Source organism: Rhamphochromis longiceps, linkage group LG19, assembly GCF_057381845.1.
Source record: "Rhamphochromis longiceps isolate RC_006_pf linkage group LG19, R_longiceps_female_GT1.1, whole genome shotgun sequence".
In the NCBI taxonomy this organism is placed as follows: Eukaryota; Metazoa; Chordata; class Actinopteri; order Cichliformes; family Cichlidae; genus Rhamphochromis; species Rhamphochromis longiceps.
Window position 1 is genome coordinate 10088993 of NC_140575.1, and position 18350 is coordinate 10107342.

General features: G+C 42.9%; 3 protein-coding genes and 1 long non-coding RNA gene across 5 annotated transcripts; 2 read left to right on the forward strand and 2 right to left on the reverse strand.

The window, feature by feature from the left end:
• Positions 1-392: 392 nt before the first annotated feature.
• On the reverse strand, positions 393-1422 carry LOC146646187 (uncharacterized). Its single transcript, XR_014908843.1, has 2 exons — positions 1205-1422; positions 393-1130 (listed from the first exon to the last, which is right to left on the reverse strand). It is a non-coding gene; the product is annotated as an uncharacterized LOC146646187 (long non-coding RNA).
• An 18-nt stretch (positions 1423-1440) lies between these two features.
• Positions 1441-4717, forward strand: LOC146646188 (uncharacterized). The gene is made up of 4 exons (XM_085391898.1): positions 1441-1558; positions 1678-1707; positions 2973-3134; positions 4302-4717. Exons 1-4 carry the CDS (start codon positions 1549-1551, stop codon positions 4400-4402), a joined length of 303 nt encoding a protein of 100 aa, XP_085248024.1. The 5' UTR covers positions 1441-1548; the 3' UTR covers positions 4403-4717.
• Positions 4718-5747: 1030 nt separating this feature from the next.
• LOC146646189 (uncharacterized) lies at positions 5748-6816 on the reverse strand. The gene is made up of 3 exons (XM_085391900.1): positions 6483-6816; positions 6047-6213; positions 5748-5851 (listed from the first exon to the last, which is right to left on the reverse strand). Exons 1-3 carry the CDS (start codon positions 6563-6565, stop codon positions 5748-5750), a joined length of 354 nt encoding a protein of 117 aa, XP_085248026.1. The 5' UTR covers positions 6566-6816.
• A 1118-nt stretch (positions 6817-7934) lies between these two features.
• Positions 7935-10252, forward strand: LOC146646190 (interferon alpha-inducible protein 27-like protein 1). Of its 2 annotated transcripts, none has more exons than XM_085391469.1 (6): positions 7935-7964; positions 8262-8355; positions 9145-9263; positions 9400-9429; positions 9559-9720; positions 9899-10252. In XM_085391469.1, exons 3-6 carry the CDS (start codon positions 9254-9256, stop codon positions 9979-9981), a joined length of 285 nt encoding a protein of 94 aa, XP_085247595.1. In that variant the 5' UTR covers positions 7935-7964; positions 8262-8355; positions 9145-9253; the 3' UTR covers positions 9982-10252. The 2 variants fall into 2 exon arrangements, with proteins under 2 accessions (XP_085247595.1, XP_085247594.1); XM_085391468.1 differs by having other exon boundaries at positions 8262-8305.
• The last annotated feature ends 8098 nt before the right edge of the window (positions 10253-18350 follow it).

Genomic DNA, 18350 nt, shown 5'->3' on the forward strand with positions numbered 1-18350 from the left:
CAGGTAAGGTTTCTGATTAACACTGCTCTCAAATGAGATTATGACTATAATGAAATGACTATGATATTTATTTTCCATTATCTGTTGTGCTTTGTTTAAATGTCAAAAATCACTGGGAAAAGCTTTAAATAATTTATCTTTTATATGTGATTTAAAAACAAATCTGAATTGCAAAACATCTGAACAACCATGCAATATACATAAACGGAAAAGTTAAGTTTGTTTTTTCATGTTACCATATGTGGCGAGACGAGGTTGGGATATAAAGTAAATACTCTTCAGTTTTAAAGAACGACAACGCCACCCTGGGAATTTCACCCAGAGAATACTGGAAATGACACTAAATCACCAGAAAGGCACTTAGGTTCGCTATACTCAGTCCAGAGACGAGGTTCAATGATCAACAAATTCACAATTTATTGGTAATTATTTAAAACACCGAATAAAAACATAATCATAAATATTCAAATACAAATATGCTTAAAAAGGTATTCAGAGCTGAGGCTTACCAGTGGAGGGGCAGGGATGCCACATACAACTAAAGAAAGAAAACACACCAAAACACAAGTGCAACACACTATCACACACTCACACTAATAAACTAGACAAGGCAGGTGTGTACACTCAAGGGATCCCACCACCAAGGCACCCTAGTCTCCTCCACGTCGGCACTCCGCATCTGAATAAAAGAAACAAAGAAAATGTTAATATATTACAACAAACTAATGTGTAGCACCGGGGGATAACCCAACTGCAGGACCACACTGGTGATCCACAGCTAGAAAAAGGGCCTCCCACCAGTGGTGTAACAGAGAATCCAAACTACAAATCAAAAAGCAATAAAACAACATACAATCTGAATAAAACTCTAAAATCTGGAGCAAACGGAATCGCCGTACTGCTCCAACTTGCCGTCCACACGACGATAAGTTAACAGTCAATCAATATGCACGCCAGCTGACTCCGATAACCGGCATGCATATGGCCGTTGTCCACGCCGACGTCCACTGTAAAAGCTGACAGCAGCAGGGAAGAATTCTCACAACGGGAACAGACGGTAAAAGCACAGCAAGGCAAAACAGCAGCACTTCAGTTCACGTAGCTTGGCGCAAAACTAAGGCCCACACTTCCTGCGAAACATAATAAATAATTACTATAAAAGAACAATAGAAGGCAGAGAGCGTAACAAAAGTTGATTACGTACCAAATAAGCCGGGTCACAGAACGTAAGCAGAATAGCTCAGAGGAGGCTTCTATAGCTACGACCAGCCGCGATGGGGGATTCAGAAGAATAACCCGCAAATGATCTCCACCACACCGAGGGGAAGTCAGGTGACCAAAAAGGAGATCACAGGCAAGCGACGCAGAGACACTCAAATGGCCACTATTTATACCAGCGCCCCCTAATGGGCCAGGCTGAAAGTGGGTTGGACCGAAGGATAACATTCATCCTGCCACACATAGAAATACCGGAAGTGTCTCCGTGGCAGAGTCAGTTGAGACTGTCACTATACGATACGCAAACATAGAAAGCGGAACTCCGTAAACATGCGTGTCGGTGAGTATTTTAATACACGTATTACTTTAAAATAACTATACTCATGTGTTTAATGGTGTGACGGTGCCATGATGATAGCTAATGTTAGTGCTGATGTGAGCTTTGATGTTGTGTTTCAGGGACGATCGCTGCTGTTGTAGGGGGAGCAGGTAAGGCTTTGGACGGTCTGTATGGTCACCGGGGTTCAACCTACCCACGGTATCTCTCTGTTATGTTGATCCACTACCCTGCAGTCAGGAGAAGCGGTCACACGAAGCTGGCTGTCGGCTTGATAAGCTAACCCTTGATTGGGGCTGACGCTTGACAGGGATTGTTTTTGGCAGCATGTAAACAATTTACCACCAACAGGGAAAAGAAAAATGTTAAGGAATAAAGTGAAGTGCAAGAATATAGATTTATTACTGATGCTCCTCAGGGAAAGCACCAAAACTTTAGAGTCTTTTGAAAAACTTTAGTCCGTCCTACTGTCTGTACACCGAGGTCTGGGGGATCTTCTACGAATAGTGACGCTATTTTCAGAAAACCGATTAGTCAGCAGGCGTTGTTTCATACCTGCTGATCCTTAGTCATAACTTGAACCCTGTGTGCGCCATTGTAACTTATGCTCTCAAATGAAATATAAAGATTATGCATGAAATCACCACCTACTGACCAATACATCATCCAGACAATAGGGTCACTGTTCATAGAAAGTCCCTCAGACCTCTGTGTGTGGACAGTAGGAGGATCTAATGTTTTTGTGTTCGTTTTTCCCTGATGTCATTAATAAATGTAGATCTTTAGATACAACTTTATTACTTTACGTTTTCCTGTTGGAAGCAAATGTTTTACAACATTTTCTTTGTTCTCCAGCAATAATACATGATTGTGAAACAGGACACAAACTTGTACTTGCTGACCTTAATTATAATCATCAGATTCTCCAGTGCCTCAAACACAGAACTGTGATATTGAATCTATAAACTTACACAGCTTTTCTGGCTTCAAATAGGCCAGACTTTATTCATATAATGTGTATTTTCCAGTCATGCTGTCCAAAGTGCTTAGAGGGCACAAACATTCATACAGCACTTTTAATACTAAACTACTGTAAAGTACTTTTTCCTCTCACACTTACACTTGACAACAGCACCAGCCCTTTTACGTGAGCGAGAAGGGTGAACCCTGGATTAACTTAATTTGTTTCATAACAGCTTCATGTGACCACTTATCCAGATTGCCAGTGTTGGGGTAAGTGAATCCAGATAACTGAAAGATACCCTCGATATGCTAAACTTGCTTTAACATTTAAAGCGAGCCCAGGATAAGATGTAATCCTGCCTCGTACCTCAGGCCTCTGCTTATATAAAAACTTTTTACATGGCATATCATTTGTAACAGTCACACTGATGCTGGTGTTCTCGTCCATGTGCAGTAGGTGCAGTGGCCTTGGCTCCTGTTGCTCTGGGGGCCGTAGGTTTCACCTCAGCTGGAATAGCTGCAGGCTCCTACGCTGCAAGCATGATGTCTGCTGCTGCGGTGGCTAATGGAGGCGGAGTGGTAGCTGGAGGCCTGGTGGCTGTTTTACAGTCAGCAGGTAGGCTTGTTGTCTGACTTTACTGTGGTTTCATCAATAGTGCTGTATACATTCACTTTATTAGGAACCTACAGTGGCCCTGAGAGGCAAACGGACCTCAACTTAAGAAAACAGCAGCAATAAGAAAAACGCTGCAAAAGCACACAAAACACAACGGAAATAGGAAAAAACAGATTTCCGAAAGCACAAGGGAAGTGTTTCTGGGGAGACAATAACCCGACGGACGAGTTGCAGGAACCAAAAATATACTAAGAATTGGGCTGGGAGACACTTAAAAGAAGTGGAGCATCTCTCAGTTTTGTGAGGAAAGAAAAGATTAGAGGTAAGTGTGTTAGCCTAACTATTAGCCTAAAAATCCGTCATCAGTATTAGTTTTGTGTGCTTTTGTAGCGTTTTTCTTATTGCTAGTGTTTTCTTAAGTTGCAGTCCGTTTGGCCTCTCAGGGCCACCGTAGGAACCAAAGCAAAGGTGACCCTTGCTCCTGTTGGTGGTGACCAGTATATGTATACTCGGGGACTGAATAATTCAATACAAATGACTGATAACACATTTACAAATGTACACACTGATTCAACTTAAATCAGTTGAATCGTCCCCATTTAAGTCTGTAAACTTAAATGGGGACGGCCTTAGTGTCCTGTGTTGTGTTACAGGACTAAGCTTGTGGTGTGGGGCGATCGTGCCTCAAGAGTTGGCAGTTTGTCTTGTAATCAGAAGGTTGCCAGTTCGAGCCCCGGCTCCAACAGTCTTGGTCGTTGGGCAAGACACTTCACCAATTGCCTACTGGTGGTCAGAGGGCCCGGTTGCGCCAGTGTCTATGTGTGGCTACAATGTAGCTTGCTATCACCAGTGTGTGAATGGGTGGATGACTGAATGTAGTGTAAAGCGCTTTGGGGTCCATAGGGACTAACTAAAGCGCTATACAAATGCAGGCCATTTACCAGACCCTTAAAATGACTTTAGTGCCTACAACATGAGTGAGGTATTGGTGTATAAGCCATAGGGCATTTTTTAGTTTATGAAATCTGACACCACTAGGGGGCAGTGATGCCACTATTAGGTGGCAGTCAGTTGTTTTGATTCCTGATAAAGTTAGAAGCAAACTCAGCTGCTTGACTTGATGCAACATATTGAAGCTGTGAATATTTTCCCTCCTCCCTCTTGAAGGTGCAGCTGGGCTGCCGGGGGCTGCCACTGCAGCTGTGGGCGGTGTTGGAGCTGCTGCAGGAGCAGGACTGAAATTGCTGGCAGGTGTCATACGGAAATAAAAAATGTAAATAATCTCACATGGCAAATTCTAATGATATTTTGTTGCCACTGCTCTTCCTACTAATGAGCATTGTTGTGATGTCAGAAATATGAGTGATACATTTTTTTTAACTGTTTCAGTGAATGAGTGAAAGTGTTTCTGCAGTCAGTGTTTCTGTGCACCAAAGAGTAATTCCACAAATTCAGAGTGTTGTAAAAATTTCAGGATTTAACGAAATTTTTTGGTCATACCACGTTACTGAAGTGTTTAAACTAAAGAGTGTTCTAGTGTTTATTCATTCAAGGTTCAAAATAAAGGAAGCTATTAAACCAGAGTGAAGAGTTATCATTTTTGAAGATGTGCTGTACATTTGTCGTTCTTACATCTTTGCCACTGATTATTTCAGGTGTAGGAATGGAAACTCACTAAACCCTTTCCTTCCTTCTCTAAGCAATATTTTACTTTGTTGAAAGATCTAAATAAGAGTAACTGAAATTAACTTAATTAAAATGCATTTCAAAGTGTCTGCTGGCTCCAGTGTTTTTAAAATTTGTAATGGTACAAAAGATTATTTAAAGATTTAATCCTCACACAATCTTCCCCCCCCCCCCTTTTTTTTTTTTAAGGATGTGCAGATGTTTTTTTTAATGTTCTACACTAAAACTTTCATATCAATTGATTACTTTATTGTAGGAAATTGTAGTTCTAAATTTCAGAATGGTGTTAATGCCTTTGTCTTCACTAAGGTGAGTCTGATTTATTTATTTTTTTAGCTTTCAGGTGCTCGTGTTTTGATTTCTTAAAGCCTTGCACCCGTTTCCATAATCTTACCTGCAGATGAGCTCAGTGCATGTATTATGAGGAGTCTTTCTGTGGAGATTATTGTAAACTTTCTGGAAACTGAGGCATTCGTGGGCTCTATAACTCATTCTACTTTCTTTGCTTTCCCTGTTTTGTATTTTGCATTTTTGCATAGCACTGGGTGAAGCTGGTATTTGATCCCCTACAACCCAGTCAGAATTTTGGCACATTTTCTGGACTTTTATGGAGTGGTTGATATTTCTGCATTACATTATGATGTTTAAAATAAAAACAACTATGCTTTTATTTTCCATGGATTTTTATTTTCACATTAAATTCAGAAAATTTCTTCGTATCAGTCTTGGGTTCAGATCAAACAGCTTCATGCTCTACAATGATACCTAAAAATGATGCATTCAAAATAGCAGTAATCTTAATCCACCATATATTTAACTTAATTTTCAAATTTTGCTTTAAGCTGAGTGTCTGACGTTTCTAAAATGATGCTTCATTTGAGATCTGTCACATGACTAAACATCTGGTATTTGTTCATAGTGTAAATCTTAACGTGTTCCAGTCTGGTTACAAATGGTTGAGAGCAGCCAACCCACTGTTCCTCCAGCACCAGCAACACCTCCAATGCCAGCTCCCGTCAGACCTCCCATACCTACAGTGAGATTATAGACGCCATCAACTGTTTGTTATTCATGTGTAAAGCTTTTATGCTATTCTTTTTGATGCTTCTCTGTATGATTTGCATTATATCTGTTTTATATATTTAAATATGTAAGCAATTTTCTTTGCAACATCTAAATAATATTGTTTAAATAATTTACTAATTAAATCAAAATATCTGGTTTACCCCAGGACTGCAGGGTTGCTATGAGACCTCCTGCTGCAACTCCTCCTCCATTAGCAACTGCAAAATATGACATCAGTTTGGCAGCAATGGAGCCTGCTGCTATTCCAGCTGGAGTGAACCCAGTGCAGCCAGAACGGCTGGAGCCAGAGCCACAGTGCCAGCACCTCCTGAATATTATTTTACATATATATTGGAAAGATTTTCAAATAAGAAGTAACAAGAACCAACCTTAGTTACAAAAAGTTTATTGTGAAATGTAAATAAAAACAGAAGACAGTGATGTGGTCCTGCCATGAAATTTAAAATGAGCTAATGTTATTTCTTGAAATAGTAACATGTTTTAGTTGTTCAACTGTAAATAAAGTTTATGTTTATAAGACTTGCATTGCATTGTGGGTTGCGTGAAAGCGGTGAATCACGTCATCTGACAGCTTACCTCCGACTATAACGACTCCCTTGAAAGACAAAGAGTGAACAAAATCGCGCATGGAGTAAGAAATTCATTAAATTACACTGCATGAAAAATAATTAATAACATAAACAGTAAAATATGAAGGATTTACATATTCCTTCCCAGCCCATGATCTGTCCACATTCAGATGATACAGAGAGTGTATCCGTAGTTATGCGCAGATATCCACAGTGCAGTGGTATATTTTGTCCAGTGCATCCCCCCCTGCCTTTTTATAATTATTGATAGAAGTTTCACTTTCATTTCTTAGTAAATGATACTAACTGCCCACACGTGAACAGCAGCACCGGACAAAATACACCACTGCACTGTGTGGGGTCGCAATTTCAAGAGGTTGTGTGAGCAATTCCTCAGGTTAGAAGAAGGTTGATTTCAGCTCCCAAATTCCAATTAAAGTCAAAAACCACAAAAATCACAGGAGAAGAGCAGAGGTCTATGCCAGTTGTTTTATTCAACAGTGAAGTTCAGCAAAAAGAAGGAAAAGCAAAAGCTCCCCTAGGGTGTTTGCCGTAGGCGCATGCAGGTTGGGACCAACCCCAATGGACAGACAGCAGGGAAAAGCCCTGATGACTCTTCTGTCCCCTTCTTATGGGCCAGTAACCCCACCTCTTGCTGCTGGGTAACTTTCCACTTGTCCTCCAGCCAAAAACAGCAGAGCAGGGTCAGGTACCGACCAAGATACAGGCAGGGGCCAGTCAGGACTCTGGCTAAGGGCCGTCTGCAGAGGGGCACCCTTTGATTAACCCTTTGCTTTGCCTTATCACAGTTGGTCACATCATGGTCAAAAGTCACACATTAACATACATCAGCAAGTGGCATAATCTTATGACATTACTTCTGACTGCAGACAGGTGTTGATTTTGCTACATGCGAACAAATATCTGATGATGTTTATTGCAGATATGCAGTATACACGTCATTCAAAAAATCCACAACAACTATGCTGCTTCTGGGTAAAAATATTATCATTGTATTAGTATTTAGTTACTTGTATTTTCCTACCATACACAATAGTAGAGACATACATTTGAATAGCCCATAAAGTCCATACAAGCTCTGCATAATAACCTGTCTTTTGTTCATTTATAGTTCAGGCAAAATCACAGAAATACACCACTTAATGTGTGAAAGCATAATAAATGGATGGATGGATGTCAACCCCCTGAGATCCAACCTCAGAATCACTTTCATTTCCCAAGAAACAACAGCTGACCCTCACACTTGTATATGAGGCACAGTCAAGTCTTAGGCTCCTCATCCTGTGTGAGATAATGGGTCTAAGTGAGTACAGCTGCCTTTTTCACATCGTCTATAGCTACATCATATAAGCTCATGATTATAGCGTCACAAAAAATGTCTAAATAATTACAGCTGGGCTGAGGTAAGATGTTTTTTTCTTTCTTTCCTGTGTTTCAGTGACAGCTGTAGCGATCACAGCTGGGGCAGGTAAGACACTTAACCTTACTTTGTTTTTGTTTTTTTAATCACTCAAGCTCATAGGAGAAGTCATAGTAGATATCATACATCACTGCTAAATTGCTTTAATAAAATATCCTTTATTCACAAAGTCTAAATTGTGGATGTCCCCCCTTTTAATTCTTTGTGAAACAGTAAAGGTAGAAATCTTTGTGTAAATAACATTTACAAGTTACTCAAGTCATTTAAAAGTAACAGACCATAACTGGTAAAACTGGTCCAGAAGGCTACTCAGGACCCATTTGTTTGTTGTTGTTTTTTAATCAGGATGGAGTAGACAACTAGAGGGCTTTTGAGGCAGTTAGAACAGGGTGAGTTACCTTCATCATCGGCTCCATCTAGGCTCTACACTGCGTATTGGGTAAGGCCCGAAGGATAAATGACTAGACATTTAAACTAAGAGCTGATCCAGACTTCCTGTATTGGGGTGCTGGTTCCACAGATAGACACACGTCATTATGCTGCAGTGAGGATAAAGCTTTCCCTTCTGTTGGATTCTACCTCAAGGTCAACTAAAACACTTGAATATATATTTGAATATATTTAATTCTACCAGGCGCTCCTGCTGTTTCCTCTCTCTGTTTGTTTTGTTTAAACAAAGACAGAGAACAAAACAGAAAATATATTACCTGCGAACTACAAGGTTGCTATGACACTCACTGGAACTGCACCTCTGTAAAATATAGCAAAATATGACATCAGTTTGGAAGTACTGGATCCTGCTGCTATTCCACTTGAAAAGAACCTCAGTTCAGCCAGAACAGAAGGAGTCAGAGCTAGTTTCCATCTGCAGTCCCCGGGGGAGGTCAAAGAGACATAAAAACATGAAATGAATGAATCATGTGGTGCTTACCTCCTAGATAACATGCACTGGAAAAAATACAATACTGCAATGTGGTACTTTTGGGTATAATTACTGTAAATTTATTTGTATTTATTTTTTCTTACCATACATAATAGCATAGAAATACATTTGCAATGACCCAAGTGAAGTCCATACAAGCTCTCCATAACGAATTGGGTTTTTTTTAAAAAACTTTTAGGCAGGGTGACTAAGCAACTTCCTCTCTTGCAAAATCCCTGAAATACTTCAGTACACCTCAGAATCACTTGTTCCAAAATGACTGAGGAAGCGTTGTTTACTTCACAGACCCAGTGACGCCCACTCTAAGAGTTTCGTTTCCTAGGAATAACAGCTGACCCTCCCACTTATTTATAAGGCACAATCTAATCTTAGGCTCCTCATCCTGAGTGGAATAATGGGTCTATGTGAGTACAGCTGCCTTTTTATATTATCTATAACTACATCATATAGGCTTATGATAGTAGCACCACAGAAAATGTCAAAATATTTACAGCTGAGCTGAGGTAAGATGTTTTTTTTCTTTCTTTTTTTGTGTTTCAGTGACAGCTATAGCAATCGCAGCCGGAGCAGGTAATACAGCTGTTTGTTTTTTTTATTTATTTATTATCACTCAGGCTGGTAGAAGTTGCACATATCATACAAGTATTCATTTCGAAGCATCCTGATGATCAGTAACCAGGTTTTTCTTCCTGTTGTCAGGTGGAGCAGTGGTGTCTGCTCCTATTGTCCTGGGGGCTGTAGGTTTCACCTCAGTTGGTATAGCTGCAGGCTCCTACGCTGCAAGCATGATGTCTGCAGCTGCTGTGGCCAATGGAGGAGGAGTGGCAGCAGGAAGTGTGGTGGCTATTTTACAGTCAGCAGGTAAAAAAACAAAAACAAAAAAACCCTTAGTATGATATACCGGACAGGCCTTATAAACAATAACATGTCGCTGTGTTGCAGTGAGGATAAAGCCTCCCCCTCTTCTCTGCAGCTCAGTTACTTCATCTAACTGCTCGATCAGCTGTCTGGTGTTCTGAAGCCTGTTTTCTCTCTGCAGGTATGGCAGGTCTGTCTGGGGCCGCCACCGCAGCCGTGGGCTCTGTTGGAGGGGCTGTGGGATTTTTGGCTACTCTCATCTGAGACCAGGAAATTATGATAATCAGAAAGAAAAATAATAATAACAAAGAAAATAATTACTGTTGTTGGAAACAGTTGCCAATAGTATCAGCGTCATGCTTCAGTAAAGCTTGGCTGAAATGTGAGTGCTGGTAATGCTGTGGTGTTTTATTACGAAACACATGGACACGGTCAAATTGTGCAACTTGTTAAAAACGTTGATGGTCTGCCCAAAATGATTTCTGCTATATAAACTGTTGGAAATAAATTGCTGACATTTAATCTGTCAAACACATCTGAAACATGTCTCTCATTAATGACATCTGAGCAGTTTTGTGCCAGAAAGAACATTCCAGTCAAAACACGATCCAGTTTGTGTGGCTCTCTGTCGCCCTCTGTTGTTCAGCTGTGAACACAAAGTTTTGTTTCTGAGGAAATGAAACCTTGCTTGCTATAAAAACCAGCCCGTTTCAGAGCAGACGCAGAGCAGATAAAGACATGGACCCCGGTGAGCCATTCGTCTTTGATAGAAACCAGCTGAGTTATGGCCCAGTGTTCTTATGTTGTGTTACAGCAGTGGTTACCAATTTTGTTTTGCTAGGACCTCGCTTTGTTTTACAAGAAAATCATCCCCCCGCATAAACACATCCTAAAACCAGTTTTCAAACCTTTTGTAAACAATTAAACAAATAAAAGTTAACTGCAATAAATTACAGGTTGCAATTAAATAAACCACTACCTCTTTTAAAAATCAGAAAAACATCTTTAATTATTTTACATATAGTTGTTTTTTTTAATATATACAGGGCTGGACTGGGACAAAAGTTGGCCTGGGCATTTTGACTAGAGACCGGCCCACCAGGTATTATAGGAAACGCCATAAAGTCTTTGAATGAAAACAAACGCTGTCGTGACAGTGATGTCTGTCGTGATGTCTGTCTTGATGGTATATGTATGATTTCTATACATTTTACATCAGATAAAAACTTTAGTTGTAAGATCCAGATAATTATTTATTAAAAGCCAGACATTTTAAATGAGAATAAGAAAGAAAAGTATTTCTTTGTGCCCCCCTTTCCCTATTAATGCCCTACCTGACCCCCTGGCAAAGCTGTGCTAGACCCGCCTCTGCACAGTTACCAGCTGTCAGCTACGTAAAAAAAGGATCCTGGTGTTATTTGTCTCTCAGAAACGGTTCATAACTTCCCTTCAACTTATTCATGTCACCTAAAAGGTAATGACCAGCAGCTTTACGGTCGTGGCTGCAGAAAAAATCAGCTGATACAAGTAATATTAAATAAATTCTAACAACAGCTGATCAAGCTTAAACGTGCTGCTGTTGTTTAGCGCGACATCCGCTGGTTTCCTCTTTCTGGCGCAAAGCGGGAGATAAACAAACAAGAGAGACGGGACTTGCGTCAGAAAAACCGATCAGCTGATCATTGATCAGTTTCATGATTGAGGTAGCAACAGGAGAAGGAGGGAGAGAGAATGAGAGAAGAGGCATCAGCGGGTAAAGACATAGAATAACTCCAGCTTTTTGTCTTTTTTCATTCTAGCTGAAGTACGGGACAAATCGTGTTCCTTTTCAGTTCAATACGAAATGCGGCTGCCTCAGGTCTCTCCTCCTTCCTGCCCTTTCCCTCATCCACCTGCTGGCCTCTGTGGAAGCTCCGCCATAGCCACCACCAAACATCAGAGTTATTTTTACACATCTGCCAGCATCTGGCTAATCCACCACCTTTCATTTTTTTTATACCTGTCAATGGAAATTATATTTAGTAGTCAGTATAATCTTTTAATAATATAAGTTTGTTTATAGTAGAATACTGCATGTAATCATTTGTGTTTAGAAGTATATAGTTGGTGGCATATTGAAAGAATGTCTCATCCTAGGAGGTCTGTAACGACTTTGTGTGCATTCAAGAGTGCACTGGCATTCACACCTACATCCTGGGGAACTGGGAGAGGTCGTACCTTCTTTTCCAATTTTACGGTAGGATAAACGTAGCTAGTCTAAGTCCCTTTTTATTTAAATGAACTGCTGGATTTCCAGACCAGCAGGTTTACGGAAGTCTTCACGGGGTCACAGCTTAACCTCTCTCTCACACACACACACACACACACACACACACACACACACACACACACACACACACACACACACACACACACACACACACACACACACACACACCTAAACATCCATATTCCAATGTAATGATCAAACGCACCCACTGATCTATAAATAAAGACCAGGGCAGTGGCAGAGCGCGAGTCTCAGAGCGCTCACTCTCAGTGCGAGTGCTCTGTACTGCCCTTGCATGCAAGTAAAACTGTGTGTTTCTCCTCTCTGATTCTCAGCTGAAGAAGTGTCTTAGAATACATCTTTTGACATTTGTTTTGGTCCTTTGTAGCCGGAGCAGAAACATCAGAACTGTTATCCGTGACTCTGTTCCAAGATCTGGCGGACTGATTCCTGACGCCGTGGGGAGCCAGCACCGAAGTCTGTGCACAGCCCTCTTAGATGAGGAGGAAAGCCCCGGAAGGTGGACTCGAGTCTGGGCGGTCTGGTCCACGGCGGTGGGATTCAGTCTGACGATCTGAACCACCAGTTCGCCAAAAGGAACTGTGTTTAGACTGTTTTTAGAGGTAGCCGTAAAATACTTCGTGACAAAATAGTGCGCAAATGTCTATGTGTGTATGTGTCTGGAAGTAAGGGTTACATGAATAGGATGAGGGACCTATGGATTCTTCGATACCCAACATCCACAATGACGGCGAAACAACTAGTAGCTCAGTGTTCCAACATTCGAAAGAAGAGACTGCTCTCACAGCTAGAGATTGACGAGGTACAACATAAATGCTACGGCAAGGGGGAGCCAGGTCAGGGGGGAGATATCATCATCCCCACCCAAGATTGGGTACCAAGCCCGGGTGGGGGTGATGATATCTCCCCCACCCGGGGAGATATCATCACCGATAGGAGAAGGATCTTTGAGTGCAAGAGAAACTGACCTGAAAGATAGGATCATGGCCAAGCTTGAAACCTGGACCCCCCGTAGCCGGTTAGCAAGATTACGTGAAGTACCCACAGAAGGTCTGCTAGATGATGTTAATGCAGCACTATGGACGATACCTACAGCCACGATTACCGACACTAACAAGCTGATCTACAATACGGCAGCAGTGATCAGTGAGATGCTTGGCTACAAGTTGAACAGCCACAAGGGGCAGTACCCTCCATGGAGAAGGAGGCTAGAGGGCAAGATCAAAGTAGCACGGAGGGAGGTTAGCCAACTATTGGAGTTGCAGAAAGGCGCAACTCCGCCTTTGAGGAAGGTGCCTAAGAAGTACAGGAAGCTGTCCATACATGAGGCCTTGGAAACTGCCAAGCAACGACAAACAGCCTTGGCCTCCTCAAGCGGCCTTGGCCAGCCGCATGAGGAGGCACACCAGAGCAATAGAAGGCAGGAGAATAAACCAGCTGTTCTCCACAGAACCAGCAGAGGTGTACTCTCAGTGGCAGGGGAACAATAAGAGAACAGCACCACCAAGGCTGGAGACGGAGCAATACTGGAAGAGAAGGAGAAGAAGGACGCAACCCATAACGGCAATGCTCAGTGGCTAGTGGATCTGAGGGCAGACCACAGCGACCTCCCCGAACAGGGTCCAGTAAAAATCACAGTGGCAGATATCCAAGAAAGGGTCTCCAGTATGAAGAGATGAACAGAACCAGGCCCTGACATGGTTCACGCCTACTGGCTGAAGAAGCTGACTGCACTCCACGAGCGTCTGGCAGCACAAATGAACCAGCTGCTAGTTAACGAGAGACACCCGGAATGGCTAACTGAAGGCCGGACAGTCCTGTTCCTCAAGGACCCCAAGAAGGGACCGGTCCGTCCAACTACCGACCAATAACCTGCCTCAGCACCACGTGGAAGCTCCTGTCAGGCATCATAGCGGCTAAGATGAACAGGTACATGGGTCAATACATGAGCCCAAAACACCAGCTACTGGCAGACCAAGCAGTCAGCCGAGACTGCAGGACCAGACTGACCAACCTGTGCACTGCCTGGATTGATTACAAGAAGGCCTATGACTCAATGCCCCACACCTGGATTCTGGAATGCCTAGAACTATATAAGATCAACAAGACCCTGAGAGCCTTCATCAGGAACTCAATGGGGATGTGGCGGACAACACTGTAGGCCAACCTCAAGCCCATAGCACAAGTCACCATCAAGTGCGGGATCTACCAAGGAGATGCTCTGTCCCCACTGCTGTTCTGCATAGGCCTGAACCCCCTCAGTGAGATCATTATCAAGACTGGCTACGGATACCGACTACGGAATGGAGCAGTTGTCAGCCACCTCCTGTACATGGATGACATCAAGCTGTATGCCAAGAGTGAACGAGACATCGATTCACTGATCCACACTACCAGGATATACAGTAATGACATCGGGATGTCATTCGGGCTGGAGAAGTGTAGTCGGATGATAACAAAGAGAGGGAAGGTAGTCAGAACTGAGGGGATCAAGCTACTAGAAGGCAACATTGCAGACATAGAGGACAGTTACAAGTACCTGGGGATCCCGCAGGCGAATGGGAATCATGAAGAGGCCGCTAGGAAAGCTGCAACCACCAAGTACCTGCAGAGGGTCAGGCAAGTCCTGAGGAGTCAGCTGAACGGTAAGAACAAGATCCGGGCTATCAACACCTACGCCCTGCCCGTGATCAGGTACCCAGCTGGTATAATAAGTTTGCCAAAGGAGGAGATAGAAGCCACTGACATAAAGACAAGAAAGCTCCTTACCATGCATGGAGGGTTTCACCCCAAGTCCAGCACCCTGAGGCTGTACGCTAAGCGGAAGGAAGGGGGCCGGGGACTGGTGAGTGTCAGCACCACAGTCCAGGATGAGACAACGAACATCCAAGAATACATTGGGAAGATGGCCCCAACTGACCGAGTGCTCAAGTGAATACCTCAGGCAGCAGAAACCCAAGAAAGAGGAGGGAGACGAGGAACCATCATGGACAGACAGGCCCCTGCACGGTATGTACCACCGGCAGATAGAGGAGGTGGCTGATATCCAGAAATCCTACCAGTGGCTGGACAAAGCTGGACTGAAAGACAGCACAGAGGCACTAATCATGGCAGCACAAGAACAAGCTCTGAGTACAAGATCCATAGAGGCTGGGGTCTATCACACCAGGCAAGAGCCCAGGTGCAGGCTGTGTAAAGATGCCTCTGAGACAATCCAGCACATAACAGCAGGGTGCAAGATGCTAGCAGGCAAGGCATACATGGAACGCCATAACCAAGTGGCCGGCATAGTATACAAAAACATCTGTGCCAAATATGGCCTGGAAATTCCGAGGTCAAAATGGGAGATGCCCCCAAGGGTGGTGGAGAATGACCAAGCTAAGATCCTGTGGGACTTCTAGATACAGACGGACAAAATGGTGGTGGCTAACCAACCGGACATAGTGGTGGTAGACAAACAGAAGAAGACGGCCGTAGTGATCGATGTAGCGGTTCCGAATGACAGCAACATCAGAAAGAAGGAACATGAGAAGCTGGAGAAATACCGAGGGCTCAGAGAAGAGCTCGAGAAAATGTGGAGGGTGAAGGTAACGGTGGTCCCCGTGGTAATCGGAGCACTAGGTGCGGTGACTCCCAAGCTAGGCAAGTGGCTCCAGCAGATCCCGGGAACAACATCAGAGATCTCTGTCCAGAAGAGCGCAGGACCCTCAAGCTCCCAGGCCTCTGGTAGAGGACCCGAGCTTGAAGGATAAACCGCCCGCAGGGGCGTGCTGGGTGTTTTTCATATATATATGCATCATATCAGTCTTTGGGTGAGATAAAACATCTTCCATCTTCATCCTCTACAATGATATTTTATTTAAAAAATGATGAGTAAAAGTCATCAGCAAGCTTTATCAATCATTTTTGTAACTTGGTCCTCAAATCATGCTTTAATCGGAGTGTCTGTCCTCTACACATAAAAAAATAAATTTTAATTCAGGCTATTGAGTCAGTCTAATTTGGCACAATAGGAAACATTTGAAGGCCAGTTTGTGTTTATTCAGTGTGTTAATTTTCAGATTTCACAGTCACGTTGAGGTTACACACAGTTGAGATCATCCAACCCGCTGCTCCACCAACACTTCCAAACAATGCAGTGGCAGCCCATGACAGACCTGCTGCACCTGCAGTGAAATCACATTAGACACTATTAGCTGTTTGTTATACTTGTGCAACATGAGAAAAGCTTTTATTCTTCATTGTCACACCCTGATTTACATACACTATTTTACTCATGACCCTTTATTTATACAGATGTATGCAAAAATAGTGTTTCATATCTTTGATAAACATCAACAGCCAAAGTGGACTAAAATATTACTCTTAGGTACTATTAGGAAAATATAATAAAATATGTCTATTGTTTGTTTTGTTTGACACGCACTTAGAGGGAGCTAGTGAGAAAGAGAGAGAAAATATATTACAAATTATTCAGTTTACCCCATGACTGCAAGATTGCTACGAGACCTCCTGCTGCAACTCCACCTCCACCAGTGATTGCCAAGTATGACATCAGTTTGGTAGCGATGGAGCCTGCTGCTATTCCAGCTGAAGTGAACCCCAGCGTTGTCAGAATGGCAGGAGTCAGAATCACAGCTCCAGTAGCTCCTAGATCAAAAAGTTTAGATTAAAGATTTTCATATCAAAATTACGCTCTGGTTAATGGGGTTAATGTGATGGCATACCTGCAATCGTAACGATTGCCTTACCTGTCAATGAAATACAAAAAGATATCAAGAAAAATTTGCAATAAGTGAATAATAACAATTCATAAACACTGTATAACGGAATAAAACTATTACTAAAAATATAGACTCACATGTCTCTTCCCAGTCCATGTCTATGCTTTCAAAGATAACTTAGATGACACAGAGAGCTCAACTGCAGATACTAAAATATGTTTCAACCTGATGCAGATTTTTTACTTTTTCCAAGCATGGCCACTCCCATTTCTTAGAAAACAACACACCCTGACAGCAAATATGAACAGAGGAGGAGCAGCATAAGGATGTTGTTTTTTAAAAATAGCATGAACACTATCTGTATATATACAGTGGCTTGCAAAAGTATTCAGCTCCCTTGAACTTTTCCACATTTTGTCACATTACATCCACAAACATGAATCAGTTTTACTGGAATTCCACGTGAAAGACCAACACAAAGTGCTGTACACGTGAGAAGTATGTGTGTGTATATATATATATATATATATATATATATAGGTCCCTCATCCTATTCATGTAGCCCCTTCCGCCGGGGTTACTTGCGTAGTAGCATTCCAACAACGCCCTGTTTTCGTCCCTTGCCCACCGATGCCTTCTTGTTCCAGTAGCCCACTTTTCGTCAGGGTGCCCTGGTTCCTCAACACCTGACGCGGACCTTGTTGATCCGGGCGACGTCCGAGCCGGCATGCCTTCATATTTATCTGTCTCGCTCATGTCTGCGGTAGGCTTGCTTAGCATAGGGGGTCTAGCCTTAGGACCCTTACTGGATACAGACGCCCCAGGCAGGAATCGAACTTGCGATCCTCTGTTCCAAAGGCGTGTAGTTTAACCACTACGCTATAGAAGACCTAGAAGTCCCGAGGTCAAATGTGGTATAACAGGTAAAGGTATAACAACAACACCCAGCACGCTGGGTGTTTTTTTTATATATATATATATATATATATATATATATATATATATATATATAACAACAACACCCAGCACGCCCCTGCGGGCGGTTTATCCTTCAAGCTCGGGTCCTCTACCAGAGGCCTGGGAGCTTGAGGGTCCTGCGCAGTATCTTAGCTGTTCCCAGGACTGCGCTCTTCTGGACAGAGATCTCCGATGTTGTTCCTGGGATCTGCTGGAGCCACTCGCCTAGCTTGGGAGTCACCGCACCTAGTGCTCCGATTACCACGGGGACCACCGTTACCTTCACCCTCCACATCCTCTCGAGCTCTTGGTATTTCTCCAGCTTCTCGTGTTCCTTCTTCCTGATATTGCTGTCATTCGGAACCGCTACATCGATCACTACGGCCGTCTTCTTCTGTTTGTCTACCACCACTATGTCCGGTTGGTTAGCCACCACCATTTTGTCCGTCTGTATCTGGAAGTCCCACAGGATCTTAGCTCGGTCATTCTCCACCACCCTTGGGGGCATCTCCCATTTTGACCTTGGGACTTCCAGGTTATACTCGGCACAGATGTTCCTGTACACTATGCCGGCCACTTGGTTATGGCGTTCCATGTATGCCTTGCCTGCTAGCATCTTGCACCCTGCTGTTATGTGCTGGATTGTCTCTGGGGCATCTTTA